This window comes from Galeopterus variegatus, unplaced genomic scaffold (assembly GCF_000696425.1).
Source record: "Galeopterus variegatus unplaced genomic scaffold, G_variegatus-3.0.2 Scaffold3663, whole genome shotgun sequence".
Taxonomy (NCBI): domain Eukaryota; kingdom Metazoa; phylum Chordata; class Mammalia; order Dermoptera; family Cynocephalidae; genus Galeopterus; species Galeopterus variegatus.
In genome coordinates, this window is record NW_007729774.1 from 369807 (window position 1) to 385633 (window position 15827).

Genomic DNA, 15827 nt, shown 5'->3' on the forward strand with positions numbered 1-15827 from the left:
AAAAAAAAAAAAAGAAAAAAGAAAAAAAGACAGGAAGACACATATAAGAACACTTCAGACATTTCGGAAATTATTATTTTTTAAAAGGTGAAGAAAGAAACAGAAAAGAGCATCATATAAATTCTATTACACAACAGTATTAGTGTGCTCCCATTTCTGTAAAAAAAATAAATAGTGGAAATACATGCACACATACAAGCTATAAACACATACGCTCTCTCAGGAAGGATATGAAAAAAATAGATACCACCAGTTGTGGGGCATGGAGAAGGGACCAGGGAGGGAGACATATGCACCTTTGGCATGCTAAACCACATGGATGTAATATCTACTAGCTAGTCAAAAGAACATATAATTTCCCTCTTACTGCCAGGCAGTAATAATAGGCAGAGAATAGTGAAAAGAGAAAAGGTTTTAGGGACATATCAACAAATCTAGGTTCCAGTTCTGGATCAGACACTTCCTAACTGTGGGATCTGTGCAAATAAATTAACTTCCCTTGGTTTCTGTCCTCTTACTTACAGAAATGAGCATAATAATAGCTAATTCCTGGATTGTTATAACTCCAGTTCTGGATCAGACACTTCCTAACTGTGGGATCTGTGCAAATAAATTAACTTCCCTCGGTTTCTGTCCTCTTACTTACAGAAATGAGCATAATAATAGCTAATTCCTGGATTGTTATAACAATGATTAAAATTATCTGATGCAAAGCATCTGGTAGAATATCTGTTAACAGACTAAACACTTAATATGTATTAGTTATTTTATTATCCATATAACTTCTTTGATGAGAACACATTTTAATATGATCATTATCTAATATTATTACTACTTTAAATATTTACCCTCTATAAAACTATAAATGTAATCCATCTGACAAACACTTTCCATTATGCATCTGTTTCTAGAAATTTAAACTGGACATGTGATTTATGTGCATCTCTAGGTAAATGTTAGTTTTTCTTTGTCTTTAAATGTCATTGGCTCTAAATTTACCGAAGTCATGTATTCAGAGGACTAAACACCAACCAGGTGTCATAAAAGCACCAAGAAAATAGATAATAAGTTGCTATCCTCGAGAAACTGCCAACCCCTGTGAGACAAGCAGGTGTGACCTTCAAGTAACCATGGCCCAGATCTGGCACAAGAGATGGAAATAGTTGCAATGAAATACCCACTTTTGTCTGTGCATCCGCTGGTAAGACGTTAAGACACATGTTCTGAGAGGTTACTTAGGTTTATGGGTTCTTTCTGCAGGATACCACGTTATAAGGAATTGTAACTGTGGCAGTAACAGCATTCTAAGTGTTACAAAAGATTGGTCAGTCTCAAAAGCCTTTCTACTTTGTCTGAACAGCAACATCATTATTAAAGCATCATCAAACAAAAGTTTCTTTGTTATACATTGAGATGAATAATTCCAAACCATATTCATGTGAGATGTTCTTCCGGCTAAGATCTGCCCCAGCCTCTAAAGCTGAAGCTTGGAGCGGGGGGTTGGGGTAGGTGGCGGAGAACAACAGCTGGAGTTTAGGGAAGATTTTTGTTCAAGACAGGAAATAATGATGAACATCTTCCCTGGACTTCAGAAGTGTTAGCGAATGCTTCAAGCAAAATGAAGGCATAAGACCAGAGGAAAACGCATTTCACTTTATATATGGCACTGTGGGAAGAAAGAGTGATTCTAGGGACGCTTAACAAAAACCATCTACATAATTATTCAAATATTTTCCTTGACACAGATGGGTCTTGAGAGAAGCATCAATACTAGTCTGTAGAGAAACAACAGTGAAACGTAAACACTAATTTCTAAAGAAACATTCATTGATGCTGTAAATATGTGCACCCTGGAGGAATGACTGACTTAAATTTTAGCAAGCAAGTCTTGTTTCTGATCCACAGGAGGGTACACGCTTGAATTTACCCCCTTTCTACCTATGGTTGAAGCTCAAGGCTACATAATACAGTTGAATGAAGATTGGATTAAGAAGCTAATCTAAGGCTATATATAGACTGCAACACCAATTTAATCTCCGCCCTCTCCACCCTCCTCTGCCTGTTTCCATAAATCTCAAGATCTGAGTTACAAAGAGACTGGGAACTCTGGCAGAGAGGCCCTTCCCTCCCCCTCCGCCAGGCTGTTTCTCATAAACGAAGTATTAGTGCAAGTGTAAATTGCTTCCAAATATCCTTAACGGGCACCACAGGGCGATCAGGTCCGGTTTTCTTCTACAGCCTCTACAGGGGCTAGAGAGGATTTGACAAGTAGTGAGGAGGGCGAGGCTTGCTAAAAGAAAACTATCTTCTTCAGAGTCCGTTCTCATCATGCGCTCACCTCGCTCGTAACGGGGAGTTCTCCTCCCCAGCCCCAGCCCAAAGCCCCAGCCCCTGGGAGCCGCATCTGGCGGTGCCACGCACGAGACCATGTGCAGCCGCCACTTCCCACCGCATGGCCGGCCCCGCCCGCTCGCGGTCCTGGTCTCCCCGGGCGGCCAAACGTGGCCCGTCGGGGGTCTTCGTCCCGGGGCACTGATACACTATATGTAGGGATGATGGGGTGCAGCGAGGGCTTCTCCGCCGAGAGGCAAGAAGCCGCCCCAGCAGGCACATGCTTCCTCTCTTCCAGCTCCCGCGCGGGTGCAAGTCCCCGGCGGGGCGGCGGTAGCGGCTCGCGCAGACCTCCCGACTCCCCCTGCCCCACCTAGGCTGCTTCTCACCTGTCCGAGGAGGTAGCGACGACGCGCAAGGCTGGGGGCTGCGGCGATTCCTGCGGCGGCAGCGGCAGCGGCAGCAGCGGAGGCGGCAGACAATGGAGGAGTGAAGGACAGACACATTGACATAGACACACCGAACCTGGCACAGCCCCGCCTCCCGCACCGCCCCCGCCTCCCAGCCCGCCCCCCCGTCCGGAGTGCGCCACTCTCGGGGACATGGTGGGGGGAGAAGGGAGAGCCCGGGGGCCTCTCCATGCAGCAAGAAGTTATTGCCGGACACAGAACTGCAAGATAGAGAACTGTAAATAGTGCGTGTCCCCAGATATCTGAACAGGACAGGATGGGGTGGGAAACGTGTAAGAGGAACTTAATTTACCCCTCCAGTTTTCTATATTTGGTTTTCCCCCCCCAGGCTGCTCCAATTGGAGTCTCTCGCTTCCGCCTTCTGCAGCTCCTCCTCTCGGCCGGGCCAATGAAGCGCGGGGGGCGGGGGCTGCAGCTGAGCCTGCCGAGGCCGCGGGCCCCGCTCGCCCGAGCTCGCCAGCTGCCTGCCAGCCAGCCTGCAGGAGGGAGGAGAGAAGTCGAGCGCTTGCTTCCGCGGTTGGCTACTCTGTGTCCTGGTCTCCAGCTGCCTCATTGCAGCTGACATTCCTAATACGGACACATCGTTGCTTTTTAAATACTTCCAAAGAAACAATAACATTCAAGCTGGCGCAAGCAATGGTTCACATAAAAAAAGGCGAGCTGACCCAGGAGGAGAAGGAGCTCCTGGAAGTCATCGGGAAAGGTATGGGTGCTGGGCTACGACGGAGGCGCCGCCAGCCTGCCGAGGGGCGTGGCGGAGCCCGGGGGGCAACCCTGGCCTGGCTGACCTTTGGTTGCGGTTCTGCGAGGTTGGCAGCCTCGGACAGTGCAAAAGCGTTTCTCCTTTTGGTCTGGGACGGGTTGCGGGGGCGGGGAGGTGGGGAAGGAGAAGCACTGCCGGGACCAGAGCGGAGGTTACTGAGGCTTGTCCTCTAAGTCAGCTCTTGGAAACGCGCACATTTCCACTCCCCATCTCACATTGTAATGAGCGGACCCAGGGTGTGGGTCCCGCTGTGTGCAGTCTTCAAAACTCCTCAGGTGATTTTGACCATGGTCCGTCTTGGCGACAGTGGCCTGGTAGTTTCAGGTTCTTAGGCGGGTGTCTAAAGGGCCCTTTCGACTTCCGGAGGCCGAAAGATCTGGATCCCTTGCTGGTCCCCGCGTCTGCTTGGCGGTGGAGGGAGCTCTTAGCATGAGGGATTCTTGCAAAGGGCACAGAGCTAGGGCTGTAATTTGCCGCTTTGAGGCTTCCACACCCAGGGTTTCTCTGGCTTCCTTCCAGAAGCCCCTGGCCGCTGCAGGAACCCGCAGAGAGGCGAGAGAATTGGCAAGGCGTGTGCACCCACTCTCGTCCCACGTTGCACCGCAGCAGTGTTGTGATCGCGCTCCTCCGCGCTTTCCCTTCCACTCTTCCAGTATGTCCCACTTCCGCTGCGCGGGATCGTAGGGAGGGAGCCCCGGGGACGAGCCAGAAGCCATGTTTTCCCCGCAGGCCCCGATTGGACGTCCCGGAGGAGTCCCCTGCCGAGTCCCGTTACCTGGCAGGTGACAGCGTGACTGCATGCTTCTGCACCGTCACGGCGCGGGGATGGAGATGCGTGGGACTGCGAGCACAATTACTGTGGTGGTTCTAAGCTCGAGAATTGGATAGCCACGTCTACCCTCGAATGGCAGAGGCGCCAGTCATTGCAGCCTAAGGCTTCCCAGTTTCCAGCCTTCTTTCTGTCTAAGTAGCCAGGATCAAACCCGGAATTTCCTAGAATAAGGCAAATTTATTCTTCATAACGACAGGTAGAATCTGAATGTAAAGGAGAAAAGAATTCGGGCTTGAACTCAACAGGTACTGGTGAGCTGAGCCCACCCCATCTGATCTCAACAATTCTACGTTAGTCACAGCTATATTTATTATGATAAGTGTTCTTTGCCTGAGATCGTGGGGCTTTGGGTTGTTTTAATTGTTTGTACTGCATGGTTCTTGCTGCCCTATTTGCCACTGCAGTCTTTCTGTCTACCTGTCTCCGGGTAATTTCTCCCTGCCTTTGGTGACTCTGAGATTCAATTTAGCACACATGTGAGTCCCAGCTGTGTGCGTGCCACTTACTGTGCTGTGTAAAAACTAGACAAAGGATGACTCGGAATCCACCAGGGATGAAAATTCTGATTTTGATCAGGCCAGAGTTAACACATTTCTCTTTAAAGCGAAAACCAGGGAGGAGTTTTATAAATTGGGGCACTGAAAGGGGAGAGGGGAGTTCTTGGAGATTATATATGTATTCTCAGATGCTCACCAGTTTTTGTTCTGAAGATTACATAATGCGATTAACGTGCATTTATTCTGGTTAGTGCTGTTATATTTCTGGGCCCACATCGTGCATCAAGTTGCATGAGTGTACAGACTCCGTGTTTTGTCACTTTAATTGGCCCAGGCCCATGGAAAAGCACTGAGATGGACTTAGGAGGTGATGCATTCTTGTCAATGTCTGTGGGACATCATGGCACTCTCAAAGAAAAGTAATGGGAAATATAAGAAAATAACTATAGCCAACATTTACCGTATGTTATTACGAGCCAGGCATAATTCTAAGCACTTTACATGTGTTCATGCATTTAATCTTGATGAGCTAGGAATTATTTTATGTAGTGTCCTACTAATGTCATTGAATTAGGAACACCAAACATCATAAGTTTTTCCTCTTAGGGTATTTTGCTCATCTATTTTCCCAAATCTGTTTTCGTTCTCTACAAGGCCAAACTCTGTCAGATAATTTTTCTCATTCTGGCTTCTGCATTTTGAAAGGCTAATATATTAGTCCGTATTGTGTTGCTATAACAGAATAAATGGAACTGGGTGATTTATAAAGAAAATGCAGTTTATTTGCTTACAGTTTATGAGACTGAGAAGTCCAAAGTCCAAAGTCCATCTGGGGTGGTGATAGTGACCCAGAGGTCTCACATCGCAATATGGTAGAAGCAGAGAGAGAAAGACAGACTCTCCTCAGAGAGAGAGAAAGACAGACTACTCTCCTCTTTGAAAGCCCTCAGAACCACGTCCCTGACCACCATTTTTAATCCATTCACTAAAAGACAGACTCTCCTCTTTGAAAGCCCTCAGAACCACGTCCCTGACCACCATTTTTAATCCATTCACTACTGTACGGTCCTATAATCCAATCACCTCTTTAAGGCTCCATTTTTCAATTACCGTAATAGGATTTCCGACACTCTTTAACAGTCACAGTGGGGGCTAAGTTTCTAATATGTAAAACTTAGGGGGCACTATTCAAGCTTCAGGGAGTTTTGGCGGGACATAATTCAGTCTACTACAGCTAACCTTAACCCATTGAGTGGCATGAGTGTGCATTTGTGTATGTAAAACTTAGGGGGCACTATTCAAGCTTCAGGGAGTTTTGGCAGGACATAATTCAGTCTACTACAGCTAACCTTAACCCATTGAGTGGCATGAGTGTGCATTTGTGTGTGCACGTGTGATATAGTGGATACACCTAGCACCACTATTGCTCAGGAGATTAACCATGACATTAACCTCTGTGTCAGCTCCTAAAACACATGGTTAATCTCCTGAGCAATACTGGTGCTAAGTGTGTCTTTTGTTGTAATCACCAGAAAGACAAAGCCAAGACTAGAAGCTTGACACTTTCAGCTCCACTCCCCTCTCCACCCCCCATTCTCCAGACAGAGGAGAGGGGCTGGAAGATTGAGTTAATAATTGATCACGCCCATGTGATGAAGCCTCCATAAATATTTCTGAGCTACAGGGTTCAGAGAGCTCCCAGATTGCTGAACAGGTAGAAGTTCCTGGAGGGTGGAGGGCCCAGAGAGGGCATGGAAGCTCTGCACCCTCTATACCTTGCCCTATGCATCTCTTCCATCTGGCTGTTCATCAGTATGCTTTGTAATATACCTTACAATTGATAGGTAAATGTAAGTAAAGTTCTATAAGCTGTCCCAGAAAATTATCAAACTTGAGGAGTGGGTCATGGAACCCTGATTTATAACTGGTAGGTCAGAAACACAGGGCTTACAACCTGGGGCTTACGACTGGCATCTGCAGTGGGAGCAGTCTGGTGGGACTTAACCTTTAACCTGTGGAATCTGATTCCAACTGCAGGTAGATAGTGTCAGGATTGAGGTAAAGTTAGGACACTGCTTTAGTGTCTGCTGGAGAATTTTTTGGTATGTAGGGAAAAATCCCCATAGTAGGGATTAGTAGGAGAAAACAGTTTGGTTTTTCCTGCATGCCTCGTCTTTTTTTGTTTTGAAGTTGCTCCGACAGAACAGATTAACTTAGATTGTTGGCCATTGGGTAAACATTTTAAAGAATTATCAGCCTGTTCTCTAATGAGAGCCAAATGTTTATGATTGTAATCCCCATCCTCCTCTTAAAATGCAGCAGGCTTGGACATGCTCACAATCCCTATGGTATTCTCCCTTTAATAAATAAACATCTCCTGGCCAGATACAAAATAACTTCAGTTAGTTATTGGTGGAGAATGAGATTCAGCTAAATCACCTTCCTCAAAAGAAAAAAGGGGTGCAGGAGTTTTTGCTCTTTTTTAATTCTTCTCTAAAGATGTTGGAGAAATTCTCTGATGAGAAGGTAAGGATAAGGTTTCATGTAGAGCATGCTTACATACTCTAAAGCTTTCCCCTTGTTTTAAAACCATTCAGCCAGTGATACCAATTGCCTTCGGATGGAGGACAGGTTCAGAAAAAATGTGCTAGTTACAAAAATAGCTGCTGTCATACTCCAGAGACATGTAGATCATTCATTTGACATTTTCCCAACAGAGCTATTTCTCTCTGTCTGTCTAGGAGACATTTCTCTGTTTCTTCTGTGTCAGTGAGGGGCACCCAGGTGACTTACCTGAGAAGCAGATTGGGGAGAAAGAAGCATGCTGATTATTTATTTATTCATTTTATTTTATTTTTTGACGTGTATGTATAATAAAGCATGCTAATCTTTATTCTGCATTCTACCTTTAACTCTGGAAGACTCACAGTAAATAGCACATTCTCACACCGTAATTCTAAATTTAAAGGAAAGAAATAACCTGGTTGGGGGATGCTCCTATTCTTTTAAAAGAGAGTCTTAACTCATCCTTTCTCCTTGAGAACATTCAATTTCATTGTTCTCTTCCCAGCCAAACCAGAAATTTCTTGGCAGACATGTGGCTAGCTTGTATTAATGATGATAATAGCAACATTGTCTCCTGCAACTAACTTGCTTCTGTCATTATGCCTTACAGAAAACTGGAAAAACCTGACAGTTGTGGTTCAATTATAGCTTACTTTGAAATTTACAGAGGAGTAACCCTCAAGTTTACATGACTTTAGATTACTTTCAGCATGGTGGTCTGAATACTGATCACAGGGCACTTTTATATAGTACCAAGCTTTAAAGATATGTTTCATCTATGCATTTTCAAACCAAGCATTCTATTATAAATATCCATCAATTCCCAAGACACAGCATTTTGAATTGTAAGTGTTACATTGATTGGAATTTAAAATTGAGATGGTGATTTGGATTAGATGCCCTTTAAGATTTATTTCAGTATTAGGTCTTAAGCTTTATGGTTATTGTATTACTGATGAAAGGAAAATGTGGCCAAATTAATATACTTTAAGATCATTGAAAGGAAAAATGAGATAGAACTATTTTAGTTTCTATAAATCTACTTATCTGGACCATTACTTTGTGAAATAATTAGTATGTGATTGGGTGCTTTATTTCTTAGCAACCTAACCTGACTAGTTTTAGTTTCACAGATAACCTTTTAAAGTTTACCTCCTTGATATTAGATTTTTTTCTGTTCTAGAGATCAATAACCTTACTTTTCATCTTTTTTTTTAAGGTACTGTCCAAGAGGCTGGAACACTGTTATCTAGCAAGAATGTTCATGTCAACTGTTTGGATGAGGTAAAATAAAACAAATTTAATAAAGTGTTTTACTTCCTGTGAGAATGAATAATATATAAAATCTGTTAATAAACGTTGTTTCTAGCGCTTGTGCTCAAGTTCACAAAAGATAAATAACCATGTAGAAACATGTTTAATCTTATTAGCAATCAAATAAATATAAATTAAACCAAAAGCATATAATTTCTCATTGTATGGGAAACATGGGCTTTTTTTAAATTGGCATAACAATATGTAGAAAATTTTGGAATATGTCCTAATTTTAAGTGTGCATATTCTTTGATCCAACATTTCCATTTCTAGGGAAAGTTAACTGAAACTAAACTCAACTTTCTAGTTATCTAAAATAACTTTTTGAAATGATGGTAACATCTGATCTGTTTAAAATGGTAGCTGTTAGCTGTGTGTGGCCATTAAACACTTCAAATGTGGAAAGTTTGAGGAACTGGATTTTTAGTTTTCTTTAATTTTTTAAACAGCTGTATTGATATATAATTAACATACAATAAACTGTACAGATTTAAAGTGTAAAATTTAAGTTTTGACACAGGTATATACCTGTGTAACTATTGCTGCCTTCAAGATAATGAAGATGTACATTACCTCAAAAGTTTCTTCATACCCCTTTGTAATTCCTCCTTCTTGCCCTTTCCCACCCCATCTCCTGCAGAAAACCACTAATTTACTTTTAGTCACAATACATTAGTTTGCAATTCCAAGAATTTTATATAAATGAAATCATACATTATGTATTTTTTTTTTTTTTGTCTAGCTTCTTTTACTGTCTAGCATAGGTAGGAATTTATCCATGTTGTAGCATATGTCATTCCTTTATATTGCTGAGTAGTTTTCATTGTATGTGTGTATCATAGTTTTTTTTAATCCGTTGAACAGCCAGTGGAGTTTTGGGTTGTTTACAGTTTGGGGGCTATTACAAACAAAACTGCTATGAACATTTATTTACAAATCTTGGTATGAACATATGCCTTTACTTCTTTTGAGTGATTTATCTCTTCATTATGGTTGCATTTTCTTGCTTCTTTGCATGTCTGGTTATTTTTTATTGGGTGCCAGACATTGTGGATTTTACCTTGTTGGGTGTTGTATGCTTTTGTATTCTGATAAATATTCCTGAGCTTTTTTTTTTTTTTTTTTAATGAACACAGCTACGTGGAGACAGTTTGATTCTCTCAGTTCTAGTTCTCACCATTTGCTAGTTGGGAGCAGCATAATGCTTAGTAAAGGAATTTTTCCCCCATTGCTGAAGCGAGACACTTCCCTTTCTTCTATGCAATGCTCCCTGGTGCTTGAGGTTTTTTAACCTGGCTGGTAAAAACAGGCACTCTTCCTTGCCCTGTGTGAGCACTGGGCACTCCTTCCCTACTGCTCTCAGTTAGTTTTTATCCCAGACTTGGATAGTTTCCTCACATGTGTGTGCTTATCAGTATTCAGCTGAATCCTCTAGGGGAACCTTCCTCAGATATATAGAATTCTCTTTCTGTGCAACTCTCTTCTCTCTGTTATTTTGACCTAGAAACTTGAGCCATCTTAGTGTCTGTATTAGTCCTTTTCTGTTGCTTATAACAGAGTACCTGAAACTGGGTCATTTATAAGGAAATGAAATTTATTTCTTACAGTTTGGAGGCTGGGAAGTCCAAGGTCCAGGGAACACATCTGATGAGGGTCTTCTTCTTAGTGGGATCTCTACAGGGTTTGTGGTGACCAGGGTGTCACATGGTAGGAGTGCACTGAGCAAGAGAGAACTTTCTTATTCACACTTTTTATAAAGCCATCAGAACCATTGGATGCTCAGTCCTATCTCCTCAATACAGACAGTCTGCCAGGCTCAATCTGATGTACTCCTGCCTATACTATAAGTGGGAATTCTCTTAACGTGGTAAACAGGCACTGGTAGATCTCAATTCAATTGCTTTCCATCTCTGTGGGATTACTGTTCTTCTTTGCCTGACAGACAGTGTCTTGCAAATTATTTCAAATATTTTGTCTGGCTTTTTGTTATTGTTCTAGGAAGAAGGTTAACTCTAGTTTCTATAACTTTATCTTGGCTGGAAGTACAAGTTTCTAATTTTATTTAATTTTAATTAAATGTTGAATTTAAATAGTCACATGTGGCTAATGGCTCTTATATTACACAGCACAGTTCTAGTCCCAGAAAGTTAACTGAACTTCAGTTTCTCTTGCAGAAGGGGAACAGGCTTTGTTAACCACTTACCCACACAGAGGTAGCAAAATTAATATTAGACAAAATAAAGTTTAAAGCAAAAAAATATTAATATATGAACAATTTTTCTTATACATTAAGTTAACAATCCACCAAGAACATACCAGCCTTAAGCTTTCACTTATAAGCTTATCAGCTTTATAAGCTTTGAGGTTCATAAAAAAAAAAGTGCCCAAAAGAGAAATGTGTAAAACTATAATAGCACCTTTCAGAAACCAACAGATTAAATAGGAGAAAAGTAATTCAGAGAACAGAAAACGTGCATAACCTAATTAACAGTCTATGGACTGAATATTCGACAGAAAAAAATAGTACATCTCCTTTTTTTTGCATGTATCATTGATAAAATTAATCCATGTATTATGTATTTTATAAAGGAAATTTTAGCTGAATACAAAAAAGCTCACCAAATGCAATATAATACCTTCAAAAATAAACAAAAATATAGTCCAAATAAGAAATATATATCTAGGAATTTGGTNTGGGAAGTCCAAGGTCCAGGGAACACATCTGATGAGGGTCTTCTTCTTAGTGGGATCTCTACAGGGTTTGTGGTGACCAGGGTGTCACATGGTAGGAGTGCACTGAGCAAGAGAGAACTTTCTTATTCACACTTTTTATAAAGCCATCAGAACCATGTCCATTATTCCGTGAATGGATCAATCCATTCACAAGGGCACAGTCTTCACAATCTAATCACCTCTTAACAGCCCCAATTTTCAAATCCCATAATTGGATTTTCCATCCTCTTAATACTGTAACATGGGTGGTCAAGTTTTAATACATGAACTTTTGGAGGACACATCTGACTCATAGCATTGTCCCTGGATGCTCAGTCCTATCTCCTCAATACAGACAGTCTGCCAGGCTCAATCTGATGTACTCCTGCCTATACTGTAAGTGGGAATTCTCTTAACGTGGTAAACAGGCACTGGTAGATCTCAATTCAATTGCTTTCCATCTCTGTGGGATTACTGTTCTTCTTTGCCTGACAGACAGTGTCTTGCAAATTATTTCAAATATTTTGTCTGGCTTTTTGTTATTGTTCTAGGAAGAAGGTTAACTCTAGTTTCTATAACTTTATCTTGGCTGGAAGTACAAGTTTCTAATTTTATTTAATTTTAATTAAATGTTGAATTTAAATAGTCACATGTGGCTAATGGCTCTTATATTACACAGCACAGTTCTAGTCCCAGAAAGTTAACTGAACTTCAGTTTCTCTTGCAGAAGGGGAACAGGCTTTGTTAACCACTTACCCACACAGAGGTAGCAAAATTAATATTAGACAAAATAAAGTTTAAAGCAAAAAAATATTAATATATGAACAATTTTTCTTATACATTAAGTTAACAATCCACCAAGAACATACCAGCCTTAAGCTTTCACTTATAAGCTAATCAGCTTTATAAGCTTTGAGGTTCATAAAAAAAAAAGTGCCCAAAAGAGAAATGTGTAAAACTATAATAGCACCTTTCAGAAACCAACAGATTAAATAGGAGAAAAGTAATTCAGAGAACAGAAAACGTGCATAACCTAATTAACAGTCTATGGACTGAATATTCGACAGAAAAAAATAGTACATCTCCTTTTTTTTGCATGGGTCATTGATAAAATTAATCCATGTATTATGTATTTTATAAAGGAAATTTTAGCTGAATACAAAAAAGCTCACCAAATGCAATATGATACCTTCAAAAATAAACAAAAATATAGTCCAAATAAGAAATATATATCTAGGAATTTGGTTTTTTAACTCTAAATAATTCTTAGGTTAGCAAATAAATAGAAATAGAAATTACTTCCTGTCTAAAACTGAAAATACAATGTTTCCCAAAAGCTGCTATTTATCAAAAGCTGCATTAGGTGGTCAGAGCAATATTCAGAAGAAATTTTGCAGTTTTTATCATTGTGTTTTCAATATTAAATAAAATGTGAGCAAGTTGATCCAGCAATATATCCAAAGCATTATAAGATATTATAACCAAGTAAGATTTTTCCAGGTATGCTAGGATGGTTCAGTTTTAGAAAAACCATTCAATGTGATTCCATTACAGAATAAAAGAGAAACAAATATGATCATCTCAACAGATTCTATAATGTATTTGATAAAATTTAACAACCATTTATGGTAAAAACTCTTAACAAATTAGGATAGAATGACTCTTCTGTAACTTAAGAGATTTACAGAAACCTTCCACAAACACTGGCATCATACTTCATGTTAAAACATTAGAAGAACCAGGATCAAGACAAGGAGACTACTTGAGTGTTCCTGGAGATTCTGCAAGTGGGCTGCAGACAGGCTCGGCCTCTTGGACATACATGAACACAGCACAGATGCTTCTGTCTCCTAAAGAGTCAAGCACTGCATTTCCTTTACCTGGAACATTCTTCCTCTAGATAGTTGCCTCTCTTGTTCCCTAACTCCCTTCATGGCTCTGTTCAAATGCCACCTTCTCAGAGGGACACTCTTTGGATGTCCTTTTTAAAATCATCTTCTCTTTACTTCTCACACTGCCTCTCTCCTTACTCTGTTATTTTCCTCTAGCGCTTGTATCAACATGTGCCTTGTCACCCCTATGAAAATTAAAGTGCCAGGGACTTAGACTGTAAAGGCATTTAATTTGTTTATTGATACCTACAATGTATAGATTTGTGTTTGATATATATTAGGCACTCAATAAATATTTGCTGAATGAGTGAATGCCCTATTGAATGAAATAGAATTGTAACATAGCAGCCTATATTGGTAAATTTAAGAATTGTGGGAGAGAAACTTTAATTATTTTTAAGGTCATTGTATCTAAAATACTGTAGAAACTCATTTTTCATCCAATTCAATTAAGCAGACTTCTTCCAAGGTTGTCTTTGGGAAATGACAAAGAGGTGAGAATTTCAGCTTTTGCATTTCATTGACTCTAAGATGCCACAGATAAAAAGACTCATCTAGATTTTAGAGATGTTAAAAATAAGGGGGGTGGAAACTGATGGTGATTTGTAAATTCTAGTACTTGTAACCTGAAACTCAATTTCAGGGATGTTTGAATATGAAAATGACGTGCTTCTTAGAATTGATGAATTATGTATAACACTATGATAACAGTTTATGAAACCTTATCACTACCTTCCTAATTTGAACAGAGATGGACATTTGATATTTTAGTTTTTTTTGTCTGAAACTGTTGTTTCATGCTTATAACTGAAACATAACATTTAAAATTGAACTTAATTTATTTTAAACATAGGAATATTCTCTTCTACTTGTAGATTAGTAATATTTTTAAAAAATATTTCTTTCTTGATATTTATACTGAAGTACTATAAAATACTAGAATGACTAGAAAATGTATAGTATGGTGGCTTTATATCTCTATGGAACATCAAAATTTATTAATATCAATTCCTTTTTTCTTTGCCCATTGAAATATTTTCATAATAATAGGTAGTACCCAAACCAAGATATTGCATAGTAATCATTGCCCTTAAAACTTATAATTTCCTTTGCATTGTTCTAAATTCTTATAACACAAAGCTGTACTAAGAAATAAGGAAATATTTGTGATATTTAATTCTTGAAAAGCTAGTATAAATTTGTCATTTACCACCGTTTGGTTTCTAATACCCAACATCACCCAGAACAGCACTGAAATTTGATATGGGAAAAATAGGCACTGCATTGTAAGTGTGACAAAAACAGCAGGTTCGGAGATTACACAGCAGATGATATGATTGGGATAGTAGCTCTTTACCTTTTTGGAAAGAAGGACTCTCATTGGTTAGCTCAACAAACCAATTCCTGCTAAGGTGACAGCTGGTAAAAAAGAAAGAATGAGAGAAAAAAGAGAAGACATAAAACTTTTAATTTAAAGAAAAGGAGTAATAGGAAACAGAGGGGGACAAACAGGTAAATGAGCAGATGTGATTAACACAGGTGACAGTTTAAACACAAACAGACAAGAAAATGAGGACAGTTTGCAATGTAAGATCCAAAAGCTTTGTACATTTCCTTTGCTCTTAAGCAGATTATGATATTGTGTTGAAAGCATTTTTTTTTTTTTAAACTATAGGACAGTTCCGCAGTCTCGGGATTGTTCTTTCTCAGAGGTAGCTAACCACTAGTTGTAGGAAGGGATTGCTACCCACCTGTTCTGGATGAACAGAAAACTCTGAACTCCCTGGCTGAAGTCAGGGTCCTAAAAATTTGTAAAATAAATAGCTGTTTCCTGCTTTGTGGTGGCCCTTCTGAGAGTTCTTGTGTCCTTCCTTTCCCCAGGCTACAAACTAGCCTTTCATGTACAGGCCATATCATCCCTGAGGGGCTGTCACCCTAGTCATGCTCTCAATACATTTGTGCCTCATTCAGAAGCTAATGACCCTGTCGTTCATTCCTGGCCCTTTAAAGCACTCCACTGGCTACCTCTGTACAATGAGATTCATGTCCTTCCAACATATAAATATTCCATCCCTGTAGAAACACCCAACTAAGAGAGTCTTAAAGTCATAGTCTCCTTATAATTTTTTCATTCTTTATTTCCAAGAATAGTTGATTATTCCCATTGAGTTGCCTCTTGTAGGTAACTGGGTCCCAGCCCCTCTTTGATTCTCATGTCAGCAACCTTCCAAGAATAGTATCATACTATGCGAACAATATGATGGCTTATATTCATAATGAGAGTCTGTAATCATCAAGAACACTTCAGATTATCTTGGTATTCTAAGCTTTGATAAAGTAAGGTATTACATGTTTTAGAGAGGTTTTTATACAGAACAACATTGACATTCCAGCACTTACAGAATTTAGCCTCAGTTACCAAGAAAATTCACTTCCAAGAATAACTCATTC

At 40.0% G+C, this 15827-nt stretch overlaps 2 protein-coding genes across 2 annotated transcripts in view; one reads left to right on the forward strand and one right to left on the reverse strand.

Annotated features, from left to right (window-relative positions):
* BZW2 (basic leucine zipper and W2 domains 2) overlaps positions 1-2875 on the reverse strand; it is a 62685-nt gene extending 59810 nt beyond the window's left edge. The window contains exon 1 of the mRNA XM_008585675.1: positions 2721-2875. The gene's annotated coding sequence lies outside the window, so the exon portion shown is untranslated. The remainder of the gene's footprint in view (positions 1-2720) is intronic.
* Positions 2876-3193: 318 nt separating this feature from the next.
* The window catches only part of ANKMY2 (ankyrin repeat and MYND domain containing 2), a 33730-nt gene continuing 21096 nt past the window's right edge, over positions 3194-15827 (forward strand). Inside the window, exons 1-2 of the mRNA XM_008585676.1 lie at positions 3194-3504; positions 8678-8742. Of these exons, the coding sequence (XP_008583898.1) occupies positions 3438-3504; positions 8678-8742 (132 nt within the window). The 5' untranslated portion in view covers positions 3194-3437. The remainder of the gene's footprint in view (positions 3505-8677; positions 8743-15827) is intronic.